Source organism: Malurus melanocephalus, unplaced genomic scaffold (genome assembly GCF_030028575.1).
Source record: "Malurus melanocephalus ecotype Western Australia unplaced genomic scaffold, MMel_1.1 scaffold_3, whole genome shotgun sequence".
NCBI lineage: Eukaryota > Metazoa > Chordata > Aves > Passeriformes > Maluridae > Malurus > Malurus melanocephalus.
In genome coordinates, this window is record NW_026623235.1 from 6,328,072 (window position 1) to 6,341,725 (window position 13,654).

General features: G+C 38.6%; 1 protein-coding gene across 1 annotated transcript in view; it reads left to right on the forward strand.

Moving 5' to 3' along the window:
- Positions 1–13,654, forward strand: part of NSMCE2 (NSE2 (MMS21) homolog, SMC5-SMC6 complex SUMO ligase) — a 126,815-nt gene that overhangs the window by 57,316 nt on the left and 55,845 nt on the right. The window contains 1 exon segment of the mRNA XM_057368503.1: positions 1,077–1,230. Within this exon segment, the coding sequence (XP_057224486.1) occupies positions 1,077–1,230 (154 nt within the window).

Sequence of the window (13,654 nt, forward strand, 5' to 3'; positions counted from 1 at the left end):
GGCTGGGGGGGGTGAGCAGGTGGGGCAGGACACAGGCTGCACACGTGGCTTAGGGGTCAGCCGGCATCCTGCCAAGCACCCAGTGAGAGTGTGAGCCAGTGAGGGCAGAAGAGGCAAAAGCCAGGCTGAAGGTAGGTTGAATAGGGCAAAAAGCAGTCTAGGGCCAGGGCAAGGAGCGTACGAATTGGCGAGCAAGCCAGCGAGTGAACCCCCCTCTCTCAAAAGGCCTCAAAAGCAAAAAGCACACTCTCAAAAGCCCCATAAAAGTTGCTGGTGCAGTTACTTTTTATGGCCCCTGGCTCCTCCCAAAGTCCACCTGCTGACCAGGAGACAATTGGCTCAGTCCAATCTTCCTCTGCAGTGCTTTGGTGGAGACCTTTCACCATCCCATTGGAGAAGCATCYCTGGGGAGTGCAGWGTCTCCTGCTGAYTGCCTGTCCCATGTGAGGTGCTGCCTGCCCCACAGAGAAGGCTTCCCCCATCTCCTGGCTGCCTCCTGCAAGCCACAGGTGTGCACCCTTCCCCCATGTGCCTCTGACAACCATTGTTGTGACAAATCAAGATTAAAATGTCTCCTTACAAMACAACGCAAATAAATTGAGGTGGTTTCATTTCACATTTTGCTGGTGTTSTCACATTAATCTTGCATGTAGCTTATAGGCTTCTGTAAACCTGATTCCAAAGTGATGAGAAAATGGAGGTTTTTACAAAACTTAACAAAAGTTATTTCAGATTTTCTGTTATCATGTCACTTTCTGGACAGAGTTGTATTCTGTGGTTTCATTCGTGTTCGGTGTCATGCTGGTTCTTGTTAACATGTTCACCACTCACAGATCAATTTTCTGTTTTGTTAGTGGGAGAAAAACCCAGAAAATGATTCAAATGACAGTGAGAAGTTAATATCTACATTTCCTAGTTACTTTTACTGGAATGAACATACTTGGAGGTTATGTCTTCAGAAAAGGAAGCCTAACTGTAGTCAAACTTTGGTTATTCTAATGAATTTTTGCTTGATGTCTTTTGCTTTGTATTAAAATGTGTCATAATGAATACATTCTATTTCTTGTTCCTTACAGGTGAAACGAGAAAAACCAGAAAATTTACCAGATTTAGAAATGTTAGCACAAGAAAAATTCCTTGAATTGGAGAGCAGCAACAGTGAATCAGATTTACAAAGGAATGAAAAATATATATACTTTCAGGATCAACTTAAGGAGATGAAAAAACAATGTAAGTCTGATTTTTTTTTAAAAAAAGATTCTTTGGATGCTCAACGGTAAGATGTGGCTAACTACCCTAAAATATAGAGGTACTTCTGGCTCAAACTGATGCAAGAGTTCTTAAAAACTTATTTGAATTGATATCTGTGTAGAAAAAAAAAAAGCCAGAATAATTACCCTGGTACTTTCAGTTAGACTCCCATAGCTCCTGCTGTATTTGAATACAAGTATCATAAAAGTCACATCCTTTTTTTGTGAGGTGGGCTTTTTCATTTGAAGACCTTTCACATTTATTTTCTTAATTGATAGGATCTTCTAAAAGGATTAGGTAAGCTGTTTTCATTTGTCACTTAAACAAATTGCTCCTGTTTCACAACTTAGGATGTGTTGCAACTCTGAGAAGACCTTTGCTTTAATCGTAGAACTATATTGTTGGAAAATGCTTACTGTGGTGTTCTCAGGTTTACAGCTTCTGTGCACGCACCATGTAACTTTGCAACTTACTAGAATCTGGTTTATTTAATCACATAATTTTTCAAGTGTTAAAATTTTAAGTTATTTGTGGTTAAATTACCAGGAAAATTGGAGAGTAAACAGTTCAGTTATTTATGCAACACAACAAAATTGTTTGCTTTTATTGCCCCACACATATAGCAGCCATTAAAATATCACTCTGATTGCTGGTGCTGGGAAAGTTCATGGGCTCTGACACAATTTGTGTTGCTCTTCCCCAATCATGATTATGTTCTGAAATCATATTATTCTGCTTGCTGTCCCTTGACCCCTGTACCTATTCCCTCCCATCCTACATTTTGATTTCAACATAACCTGGTATCTCAGGAACTTCAGGAGTCATAGATTAATGATTTATACCATTGGAAAATGATACTCTAGGTGCTCTCTTGTAGCTCTCCTTGAGTTTGGGGGCTTTTTGGAGCCCTATCCAAAACCCAGTGAAACTAGTGGAAAGAATTTTTCCACTGGACTTTGGATTGCTTCCCTATAGAGGTTTATGGAGTGTGAGGATGTGCTTGACGAGTTTCAGGTCTGGTATCTCAAGACTCTCTAGGATTAGAGCTTGAAGGCTTAATATATTTGTGTCCCATCTTTATTGGTTTTAGCACTCATCTCTTGAGTTTAATAGAGCTCTTGGCACTACTCTAAAAATGAACATACCAAGTTGCAGACCACAAAAGAGTGTAATTTTTACTCCCTACATAACCATAAAATTGTTACTGCCCCACCATTATGTTGTAATTCCTAATTTCCAGGTGTTTGTAACTAAGAAGATAAAAATCTTGATAACTGACTTTGGATTTATTTTCCACTCTGTAATTGCCTGAGGAAGGGGTGTATGCTGTAGTGATACCTTCAGTTCAAGCTATGGGACTAAGTTCTAACTGGCCAACCTACTGAAAAAAACCACAAATTAAATAACAGCAATATAAATTATTCTTAAAAAATGTGTGGACTTAATTCTGGTACTGCTGCCTGAAATCCAGATTTGTCTTGTAACCATTTGACTTTTGTTTTTGTTGTGCCTAGGGGTCAAACTGTGCCCAAAATAAAATGCATGATGGTGTTGTGTGGACTGYTGTGTTCACTGCAAGGACTTTTGATCAGATGGGTCAGCTTGACATTTGTGGAATTTATGTTGGTTTTGATGAARTGAATCCATCACATTTAGTCCCATTGCCATATTTAATGCAATTTAAAAGGTTGAATGGAAATTGTTACATTGCTTTCACAAAATCCTGGATGCAATATAATGAACATGTATACAAGTGAACAGTCTGGTGCATCCACCTTCTTTGGAAGTGGATAACTAAGTGCCACCTCCGGTCTGCAGGTAGATTCAAAGTTAAATTTTTGAAAGTCAGTACTTTGCTGCCTTAAGCTTGAATTAGTGTTGTGTTTCCTGCCTGAATAATCTATTGATCCAATATAGTTATTTTCCTACTCTTCTTTCCTCTTCAAAAGGTTCTTTTACCAGGAAAGCTTCTAGAAATTATTGAGTAACAAAGGGTGATTGAAGAGCAGTGGAGTCTGATTTGCATTGACATAGTTAAATTTGCTTCTATATGATACAGTGACCTGGAACCTGTAAGATGGTGCAGTTTCTCTATTGTAGTTTTGCCATCTTCTTGCCATTGCCCTAATCCTCCCTCTCTCCTTTTTTTGTGTTTTTGTCACTCATACCTAGCCCTTAAAAGACCTGTGGAAATGAATTAGTTTATAAATGGCTCATACCCACATTCTTACAGGAGTTCTCAGGAGGCCTCTGGTCCTAGCATATTTGTGAGTGACTGAAGTGACAAGTGTATTCCATTTGGTGCAAAAAGCCTCTTCTCACTGATAGGCTCTGCATAGCAAATTATGATGCCTGGATGTATAATTGAGCACTGTCAGTGTCATCTAAAGTACCACATATGGTTTAAGCTGTGCCAGGGAAGGTTTGTGTTGGACATGAGGAGGACTTTCTTCATGGAAGGGGTAATTAGACACTGAACTGGACTGCCCAGGGGGGTGGTGGAGTCCCTGTCCCTGGAGGTGTTTAAGGAAGGACTGCGCATGGCTCAGTGCCGTGGTCTCGTTGAGAAGGTGATGTTCAGTCACAGGCTGGACTGGGTGGTCTCAGAAGTCTTTTTCAACCTGATTCTGTGATATGCCATATAGGATATTGTGTTACTTTGGACAAAGATTGGACTCAGMGGCAGAAATTCCAGAATTTCAATACCAATTGGGCTGAAGATTCATAAAATCCGTAGTCGTTTCCATAAACTGGTGATTTACCTTAAAACATACTGTGTGTGCATGTGTTCTTGGGGGTTGTTTTGTAAGAAGAAATTATGGTCACCCTGTTAAATCTTCAGCATTCCTGCTTAAGCCAAGTTATCTTTGTATTCTTTACCATCTCCTGTATAGGTTGTGATTTCAAAAGCATGAGTGCTAYAATTCTGGCCTCATCTTAACAGCATATTGTAATGTTACTGCAGATTTTGGGCYGCACTTCAAAACTGCTGAATGTGARTTACRTGGATCCATAACATCATCAACAGCTACCTGGGTAATACTTTGCAACTATTAGTCTTGCCAGGTGCAACTTAGTTCACAATTCCTGGCCTGTTTCAAGAACACATTCAGTTGTGGTTCAGTTTTTAGCTATTTTCTGGAATTTGGTACTTTTGCTCAATTAGATAAAACATAAAAACTCCTGCCAAGTTTTCTCAGAGGGGCTTTCCTGGTTTTTTTGGTTTTTTTTTGGTGTTGTGTGTTTTTTTGTTGTGGTTTGTTTTTTCTTAATTATTCCCCCAATCTTTTCTATCTCAAAGGAGGAGACAGGGTATATGCTAAAATGATTTGCCTTCCAGCATGAGTTAACATTAATGATTATGTAGTTTTTATGCAGAGTTTGACATTTGTGTTCCAGAATAGCTGAACAAGGAAATATACTCTCACATTGTCTTGCTRCTAAGAAATTTACTAGGATTTGAAGGAGAAAAACTCTCTCAATGCAGTTTTTAGGTTATGGTATGTTATATCCTTAGGTATGGTGCAGAGTGTGGAGCAGTTAAATACAACCTTGTTTTAACAGAAAATTAAGCTAATATATTTTCTCTTCTGATATTTGCTGCCACAGTGATGGAAGGAAGTTGCATAGCTGTCCCCTGCTCCTGACAGGTCACAGGCAGTGCCACAGGTAGCTTTAATACTCATGGAGGAGAATGATGCTGTATCACCTTTAGCTTGTCTTCTCTTGGCAGTTCTGTGGGAAGTAGATCTTAGCTTTGAACTTCAGCAGCAGCCAAGATACAGAAATGAAATTGGGCAAGTACATCTCAGTGGCAGTAAGGATGAGATCATGCCTCAGAGCAGTTTCTGTTCTGCTCATCTTTCAGACAGTTTTCAGGCATTTTCTCTAAATCTGTGAGCCTTTATTTAATGCAGCTACTTTAGCTGGAGTTKGTGCAAAGTGATGAAAAACCTTCACCTCTGATATGTGTCAAAACACTGTCAGACAGGTTTTATGTGAACAGCAAGTGATTTTTCTGAAGTCTGTTTTCAGAGCTATCTTAGTTTCCTAAATTCCCACTTCTTATTTTTAATGGAAAACATTTTTTTTACTCAAACCTGAGACTGTAAGCAGTAGAAAAGAGTGTTGATTAATTTTTCCTTTTTTTAACCCTTTCTTGTACCCTCAAGTGACTACATTATCTTTTCCAAATAATTGAGCACCTGGATGGGTATTCACTAAATTTGGTGATACCAGAAAGTTCTGAATGATTGCATATGTGGTAAAGAAAATTTTTTGTGCTCTTAACCCTACATGACTGATGCTCTCCTTACACATAAGGGTCCTAGTTCTGCAAAGTGCTTAGTGATCTCCTTTTGATTATGTGAAATGCTTAAGCAAGTTGCTTAAATTAAATTTTATGAGTAGAGCCTTTGAAATGAGTGAGATTGCTGACATGTTTCACTTCCTTATTGGAGCATGACCACAGTACAGAACCTTGCAGGAGTGAGCCTATAGGATCTAAACCATGATTACTGCAGGAATTGTAACTTTGCATTTTGTATCTTCACTAAGTTTAAAATCCCATCTTCTGTTTGAAGTTGTATTACCGAATCCTTTTATTTCATGCCAGTATATATATACACATATATATATATATATATACATATATGTATATCAAAGGCATCTTCTGGCAGAAAGTATGAGAATTTTGCCTTCACAGAATGAACTGAGATGTCTTTATTCTCCATGTATCAGTTTTAATTTCTGATACTGTGTATGGAGAGCTAATCAGGAAGTATAATCTCTRCTGTGATCCTAGCTGCCACTGTTGTGTTTGCTGAAGGTTATTTAGTGTCACGTTTGGTGCACAAAGGATGACAGATTYCATAGCCCTTTTGTAGCAGCTGATAATGTGCACTTTGGAATCCTCGATAACTGCGGGTTCTGCAAAYACACAACAGATGCACAGTTCAGTAGTGATTTTGTGCAAAGTGCTAAGATTTGAGTGAATGACAACATTGCTAGCTATGCCAAGCCGTTTAAAGAATGAATTTGGCAAATATAGGAAAGATAATGCTTTTTATGGGAAACAAATAATTTTGAGACTCAATAGGCAAGTTTTTGTCACAGGAAACCAGTCACTGTAATGCTGTCTGGAAATTAGTTACACTGCAATTGTAAGGATTTTTCTTGCCACCTCCACTGAAGAGAAAAKGTCTCTGAGTCTTAGAAAGGAAAAGCAGTGTATCATTTTGCTAGGATGGATTTATACTCATTATCAATAAGCAAATATTTTGAAAGGAGAATATTTTAAAACTAGTGTTCAAGTAGATGCCATATGCCCTGTTGATTCATGTATTTTAAGCTATGCATATGCTGAGAAATAATGATGTGAAAAAAATGTTATTATCGGTAACAGTTATTAGGATAGAAAAATGACACTGTGAAAGGAATCATCTTTAAATGTTTAGAACAGTTTATCATAGATTCCAGGAAAGACTGAGGTCTTTGCTTTGCTTTTAGTAGCATAAGAAAACAAGCTGCAACAAGATACTGTGTATTATAATGCTTGACAAGTTTTATCCAGTTAATCCTCACAACATCACATTGAGGTAGGCTAGTTAATTTTACTTTTCACCACACAGCAGTGGTGAAATTTGAGGAAATAGTTTGAGTTTCTTGTGTGGGATCACATAATTGATTTGCAAATCTGGGTTTCTGTTCAGTTGTACCTGACTTCTTAGTTAGCCTATTTTTGTGTCTATACTTAGCTCTGTTAACAGAAAATCAGCTGAAAAAGAGAGTTACTGTATTTTTTCCTTATATTTTCAATGTAAAAAAAAATTAAATCACCTTACTGGCTAATTATGAGAAAACAACCTCAGTACAAGAGTTGAAAATTCCAGCTGAAAGTAGGATTGTTGTTATGACAGTTTAATGGTGTGGGATATGCACTTTTCATTTACGTAAAATTTCTTACGGACATCCCCTTGACTAGTAAAGAAATGAAAGAGGATCCAGGACTTAGGAAGTTCATTTGAAGTTTAGGTGACCTTGTTTTAGTTCTTTGCTTTGTTATCCTCTTGTCRTCTTAGATCACGTCATTCCGTTTCAGAAGAGATCACGGGGAGTTATGTGCCTGTAGAGTTTGTGAGTCTGGATCTTGCACCCATGTCTGAATTTGAGTTGTGTGTATGCTGTGTTTGTGCRCTGTGCAAAAAGAGACCTGGACTGGCTCATATCCATGCTCCTCTGGGTGGTACCCTATGGAACAAAGCAGCTATGTCCAATTGAGTGCAAAACATTCAATTGCCCTGTTTCTCTTGTGGCACTAAAACATCATTATTATGTTTTTGTGATTTTTTTTTTCAGTGCAAAAAGCTGTAGGTAATAACCTAAGTGTGTTTTAATCTGACAGTAATGTTTTCATATTCTGATGCTGAGRGGTCAAACTGCAGCCTCAGGAGTAAAATAAATATGTCAAGAGGCATCTGTGTGAATGAGAACTGACTTTTGGGCAGGGCTAAAGGACTAATCTGAGAAGAGAAACTTGGCATGRCTTTTCCTTTTGGGACTGTCCTGTCTGGGTGTTTCCTGGAAGGAGCTAGTTGATTTGCTCAGGAGTGAGCTASTCCACTTGTAGTTTTGAAGGATTAGGAGATGAAGGCTTGGTAATGGAATGAGTTAAAGTTACTCTTTTTCGCAGTTTTTGAAAAGATTAGCCAGAGAAACAAAGTAGATAAACAGGATGCTCACACAGTGTAGCAATGGGAGCTGTAATGGTACCCAAGAACAATATCCAAAATTACCAGCCAGTGCTCTTGCTAGTTTGTGAAGAAAGACCAACTCCAGAATGAAGGAAACCATCAGCACTTTCCTTCTGCAATCTGGAATGACTTCTCCAGGGTAAAAATCAGCTATGTTGTAAATGCAGAAGCTTGCCTCAACAATAATTGCATTAGTGGATTAACGAAGAATATCAATTGTCAGTAGACCTGGTGAGGGTTWCTTAGATGAAATGATTTCCTTTCTAATGTGATTGATCAAAATAAGAGGTTTCTTGCTTTGGCATTTAGAGCTCTGACATGTAATTCAGAGTCAGAATGGAAGAGGAATCAACCCATCTGCTCCAACAACTCTTCTCCATTGTGAATAACCTGGATTATAAGAGACTTGAGTTTCAGTCTTGGTGATTTAGAATCAGAATTTCACTGACTCTTGGCCTACTAAGTGATTGACCTATAACTCTGGAGTCAGTCTTCCTCTCTGTTCGCAGTGTATTTAAATATATAAAAATGGCAACAACTGCAGAAGGAAATACTGAGAGATGCTGACCCTTTACGCTGTATAATAAAGCACTCAGCTGAGGGAGGATATGTCTACATCAGAAAGAACATGAGATGTAGGTCTCTGCTGTTATAAATATCTGCCCTTCTAATCAGCAGATGCCTGAGAATAAGATTTTCTTATCTCTTTCTGTCATYTAATCTATACATATATTTTTAAAATATATACGTTTTACTCCCCTGCAAAAGTCTTTTGAGGATGTAATTCTTGGTGGTATATCAGCTTGGCTTTCAGGTCAGCACTGAGTCTATAAAATTTAGAAAGGAAATGGAATTTTACATGGAAATATTTTTTTATTATTATTATACACTTAGGGATAATACTTAGGTTAATTTATTGTTACTGCCATGGGATAATTCTGTCTTAGCTGAGCACACTGATGGCTGTCAGCATGGCATTTTTACTGTTCATATGAATGTATGGGTCAGGAAGGGAGCTTCTAGATGCTGCTTCTATTCCCTTGATGTTGCATTCAATCACAGTATCTAATAAAATGCCATCTTAAAATATATTAATTTTTTTCTCCTTTGTTTCTCTTGAAAGGATGATGAAAAACATAACTTTGCTCACATGGTGAGAAATTTTCAAGCAAAAGAAGTCTGTGACCAAGTTATTGCTCATTGTTTTCTGTTCCAGCACTGCACCCTGGCTTAAAGAGATGTTCTCCCTCAATTGAGTTTAGTTCAATCCAGTCAGTTCCTGTATTTCTTGACTTTATGGTAATCCAGTTATGCAACATGGAAACTTATAAAATCACATTGTGTGACCATACTTGAACTCACAAGAAATATTTTATAAATTTCAGATGAGTGAGAAGCATAGGGATAGATACTAACCCTTGATTGTATCTGAAATTCAGAAATGTTAAATGGATGGATTATACCCTATGGGAAATTTGCTTTCTGGTAATAAAACGCCAGTGATTTCACTTAAAGTAATGCATACTATTTTGCTTGTATAAATCCGAGCAGTGGAAATACAAGGACTGCTTCTGTCAGCTCAGTATAATTTTACTTGCCATTATATCTGTTGCCCACTGTTCAGGAAGGTTTAAAAGAAAAAACATTTGAGGAGAAACGGGCAAGTAGTTCTGAGATAATGCTGACTAAATAATAACCCATCAGTGCATATCACACTGCACGTAACTTCAGAATACTCCATTTCAGARAAGGTAAAACACTTGGTGTTTTTATGGATTCTGAAACTCTTTGCCATGTGGCTCTTTGGCATCTCCTTCASAAGTTGAAGGTAGATCTTGCTTTGGTAAGTGCCAGTGTAGTCTGAAATCAGTGGAATTTCCCTGATCTATACTTGAAACGTACAATAACATGCAAACTAGTAGTGTACAGCAAGATTGATAAATAYTCTCTAATTCCACATCAGACATTCTTGTGCATTGGCTGCTTACCATGATTTTTGATATCCATATTATTTCATTYCCCTTTTAAAAGCCATAGGCACTGATAACCTCACAGTAGAGCATAGTTTCTTTCCTACTTGAATTTTATGCCATTAATATACCGGAGATCTTCTTCAGATTCTCCCAAACCTGTTAAATGTTGAGCTGAAATGAAGGAAAAAAGCTAAAGGGCTGCAACACCCATCTTTTAGGTCTGTGGGCTTGAGACTGGGTGCCAGGGCCTAGAGTTGAGTGCCTTGGCTCCCAKGAGGAGGGCTATGGCACACCTGCTTGAACAGCTTTGTTCAGTGACAAATCTGTTCCATCAGCGCAGACGTCTTTACATCTGTATGTCAACCACAGTGTTGCATAAGTTGACTAAAAATGTGCCAACTATAAAGTAGTGCAAAGGTAATGAATCTCTTTTACTGTGAGACTGAGCACCTGTGCTTGTATTATGTAGCTGGAGAGGAAATGGACCATGGCTCCAATCTGGAGGTTTAGATAGTTCAGACTCAAATGATTACTAATKTTATCAGGGACCTGAAGTGCTAATTCTATGTACTGTTTCTCAGGGGTAACCTAAGAGATGTTGCTTTCAATCACCATTAGCTCAAAGTCAAAGAAATCCAACACCTTTGTTGGCATTTACACTTAAACAGGCTTGGAGCATTCAGATGTTCTGTCACAACTGAGGAGTGGTTTAAGTTGTCACCTTTCAGCAGTTATTAGCTCTGATTTCAMACACAGCATCTGACTTTACAAGTGTGGATAGGTTTATCGTGTCTTATCATCACAAATGTGGATGTAGATTTGTGTTACTAGACTTGCAATGAATTAGTTCAGGATTAAAGACAAGTTGCTTAACAGGTGTTCCARCAGGCACTAAAAATACCTGTTGAGGGAGAGAAGCAGTTAATGGAGTGATGGTGAGAGTGCTTATGCATTTACCATAGCATTGTGTTTTATGCTGTAGTTTTATACCATAGCATTGTAGCTACAGCAGTTTCCCAGGAAGTGATGCCAATAAATTCACAAATAAGCACCTAAAAAAAGCCTTATGAGGAAGATTACATGTTTGACTCCTCTCTGGCTACTCCCCTGATGGATTACAGGAGACTGGACGATACCAGGAAACCACTGTTGTTGGCTTTCCCTGCCTYGTGCCCTCTGTAGCAATTTTCATTACTCATCATCAGAGTCAGGCTGCTGGATGGGATGGAATTCACATCTGACATCGCACTGTTGCTCATAGGATTTTCAGCAACCCCTCGGCTGCAGTCTGTTCTGCAGAGGGCACTCTGCAGTCTTTCAGTTGAAGCAAAATGCCACCATGTGCAACTGGAAGTGGAAGTGGGCAGGGAGGATTGGAAGAGAGTGCATGACTGTGTACTCCAGTAGTTGATTTGCAGCAAGAAAWGGAAATCTGGGTTCTGTACATCTCCATCATCACCTTCTCTTCTTYCACTCGAATGGAGCAGTGCCTCCTTTCAAGAGCCAGAGGCTGTGAGACAAACAATGTATTCTTAGATATTCAGGCTGGGGCAGCTCTGGGCGAGTACAGAACTCAAATYTTCATATCCCCRGAGAACCTGAGAGAGACTTACTRGAGATAGATGCCTTCAGGGTTAAGAGKTCACTGAACAGAATTTCTCATCATTTTGGACTTTAGTAAGTTTGCTTCACTTCTTTGGATCTGGCCCAGCCTTAGGTAACCTTGCTCYCTCCCGAAAGTTTAAGGGTCAATCCAAGACTTAGTGAAATCAGAAGTTTTTGCAGGAAGGCTATTCATCAGGATCTATCTAAAGTTCCAGTATAAACTAAGTGGCTTAGTTTATARTCAGATAGGAAAACATGGAGAAAAACAATCCTTGCTTATCACGGAAGASTTCATGCAGAAAAGCTGAAGAGTTTCCTTCGAGGGAAAAAATTGTAAAAGCTTTCTTATTGCTTTATCAGCTTCTACAATAAAAATATTAATTACTGCAATTTAAGACTAATGAATAAATCACTGTGTTAAAATGGGAACAAAAACATTTAACTAGCAATCATATGTAATCATTTGGCAACTCTATTATTAGTGTGGGCAAAGTAAGCTATTCAACTAACCTTTGCTGCAGCATCCATTGCTTTGGGTTTTTTGTGGGCCATTTTTTTTTTCYTGCAATGTAGATTGAATTCTCRTTTTGTRSTCTCCAGCAGAGTTTTGTTTTGATGTCTACATCTGTTTTGTCAGAGAGCTACATTAGTTGGGCTCATATTCCACAATTCTACAAATACCTGCCCATGTAAGAAAATACAGCTGTGTAGTTGCTGCATTGAAGTCGTGCCTGCATATGGGTTTTGTCACATCACAGCTATGTCATGGAAAGATATTTTCCAGCTCTGTCGTACTCTCTTCACCACTTCTCTCATTTTATCCAGCTCCTCTTCAACCTCAGTCAGCGTCCTTCCTCCTTTTTCTGCAGCTGCTTTCCCTTTTCAGGTGGTGCCACAACCTACTTCCTTCCTTCAGTCCTCCTCTTTGGCTTTAGCTTTGCCAGCTCCTCCCTAGAAGTGTCACAGAACATGTTACCCATGATGGATGTACTTAGATTCACTAGTAAGGCCTTCCTGTCAGTCTTGTTTTGTCCTCAAAAAAACTTCATTATCATGCTTCCAGCTCAGTAGTGTATGCAGCACAAGCTGTAATTTAGAGGAAAGTAGTGGCTGTGGACCACTAACAGTACAGTGGTGTGCTAGCTATGGCTTTACATTTTTGTTAGATTTGGAAAAACTAGTGGATGAGTGAGTCATGAAAATCAGTGTAGCAAAATTCAGTTGTAAATGAAAGAGGAACATTTCCATATTCTTAATTTGGCTTAATTCCTGTGCCTAATGGCTGTGTATTGCCATAAACATTGTGAAGGAGCAGCCATGGAAACACTTGTTTTCTTGCATTGCTAAATTTACTCAGGGTTGAATATTAACACAGCGCCTGGCATTACTTTAAAAGCAAAAATAGCTAAAGCGTGACTCACTATGAGTCATTTACTGCTAGTCCTGCTATACTGCCTAGAGCTTGACATTGAACAAGTTGGCAGCCTGCATTGCTGCATTTTTTTCTAGGAACTTTGAACACATTTCATTCTTGTGAATTCTCTTGTGCAACAATATTGAACACAGCAATGTGTTTATTTTGCTTCCAAAGTCGAATGAATCAGAAAATGGTGAAACAATGAGTATTTTTCTTGGAGATTCTGGAAGAGATGGATTCTGAGAATTATTTTTCAGCTGCAATAATGAGATGATTGCATTGATGCTAAAAGTTAATTACATTTTATTCGGATTATATAAGATATTTTATATATATTAAAATACCTTTATTCTTATTATTGATTTACATTTTCAGCAAAGGCATATGTGGAATCAAATAGCTAAGCCTGTAGGCTGAGAATGCTTTCTCTTGAATTGGCAAGGGTTTTGTGATGGGAGGGCAGTCAGCTCTGAAAGGGCAGACAAAATGAGGCAACTGTGTTCCTATTGGCCTCTGTATGTAAAAGGCACACCCTAAATATGGTGCTGGGTATCTGACAGTGAGTAGCTTGTTGGCTGACTGTGGGAATGCCTAAAAGGATCATCTGATTTCAGTCAGATGGAAAGGGGTAATGAGRGAGGGCTGAAACAAAAAGC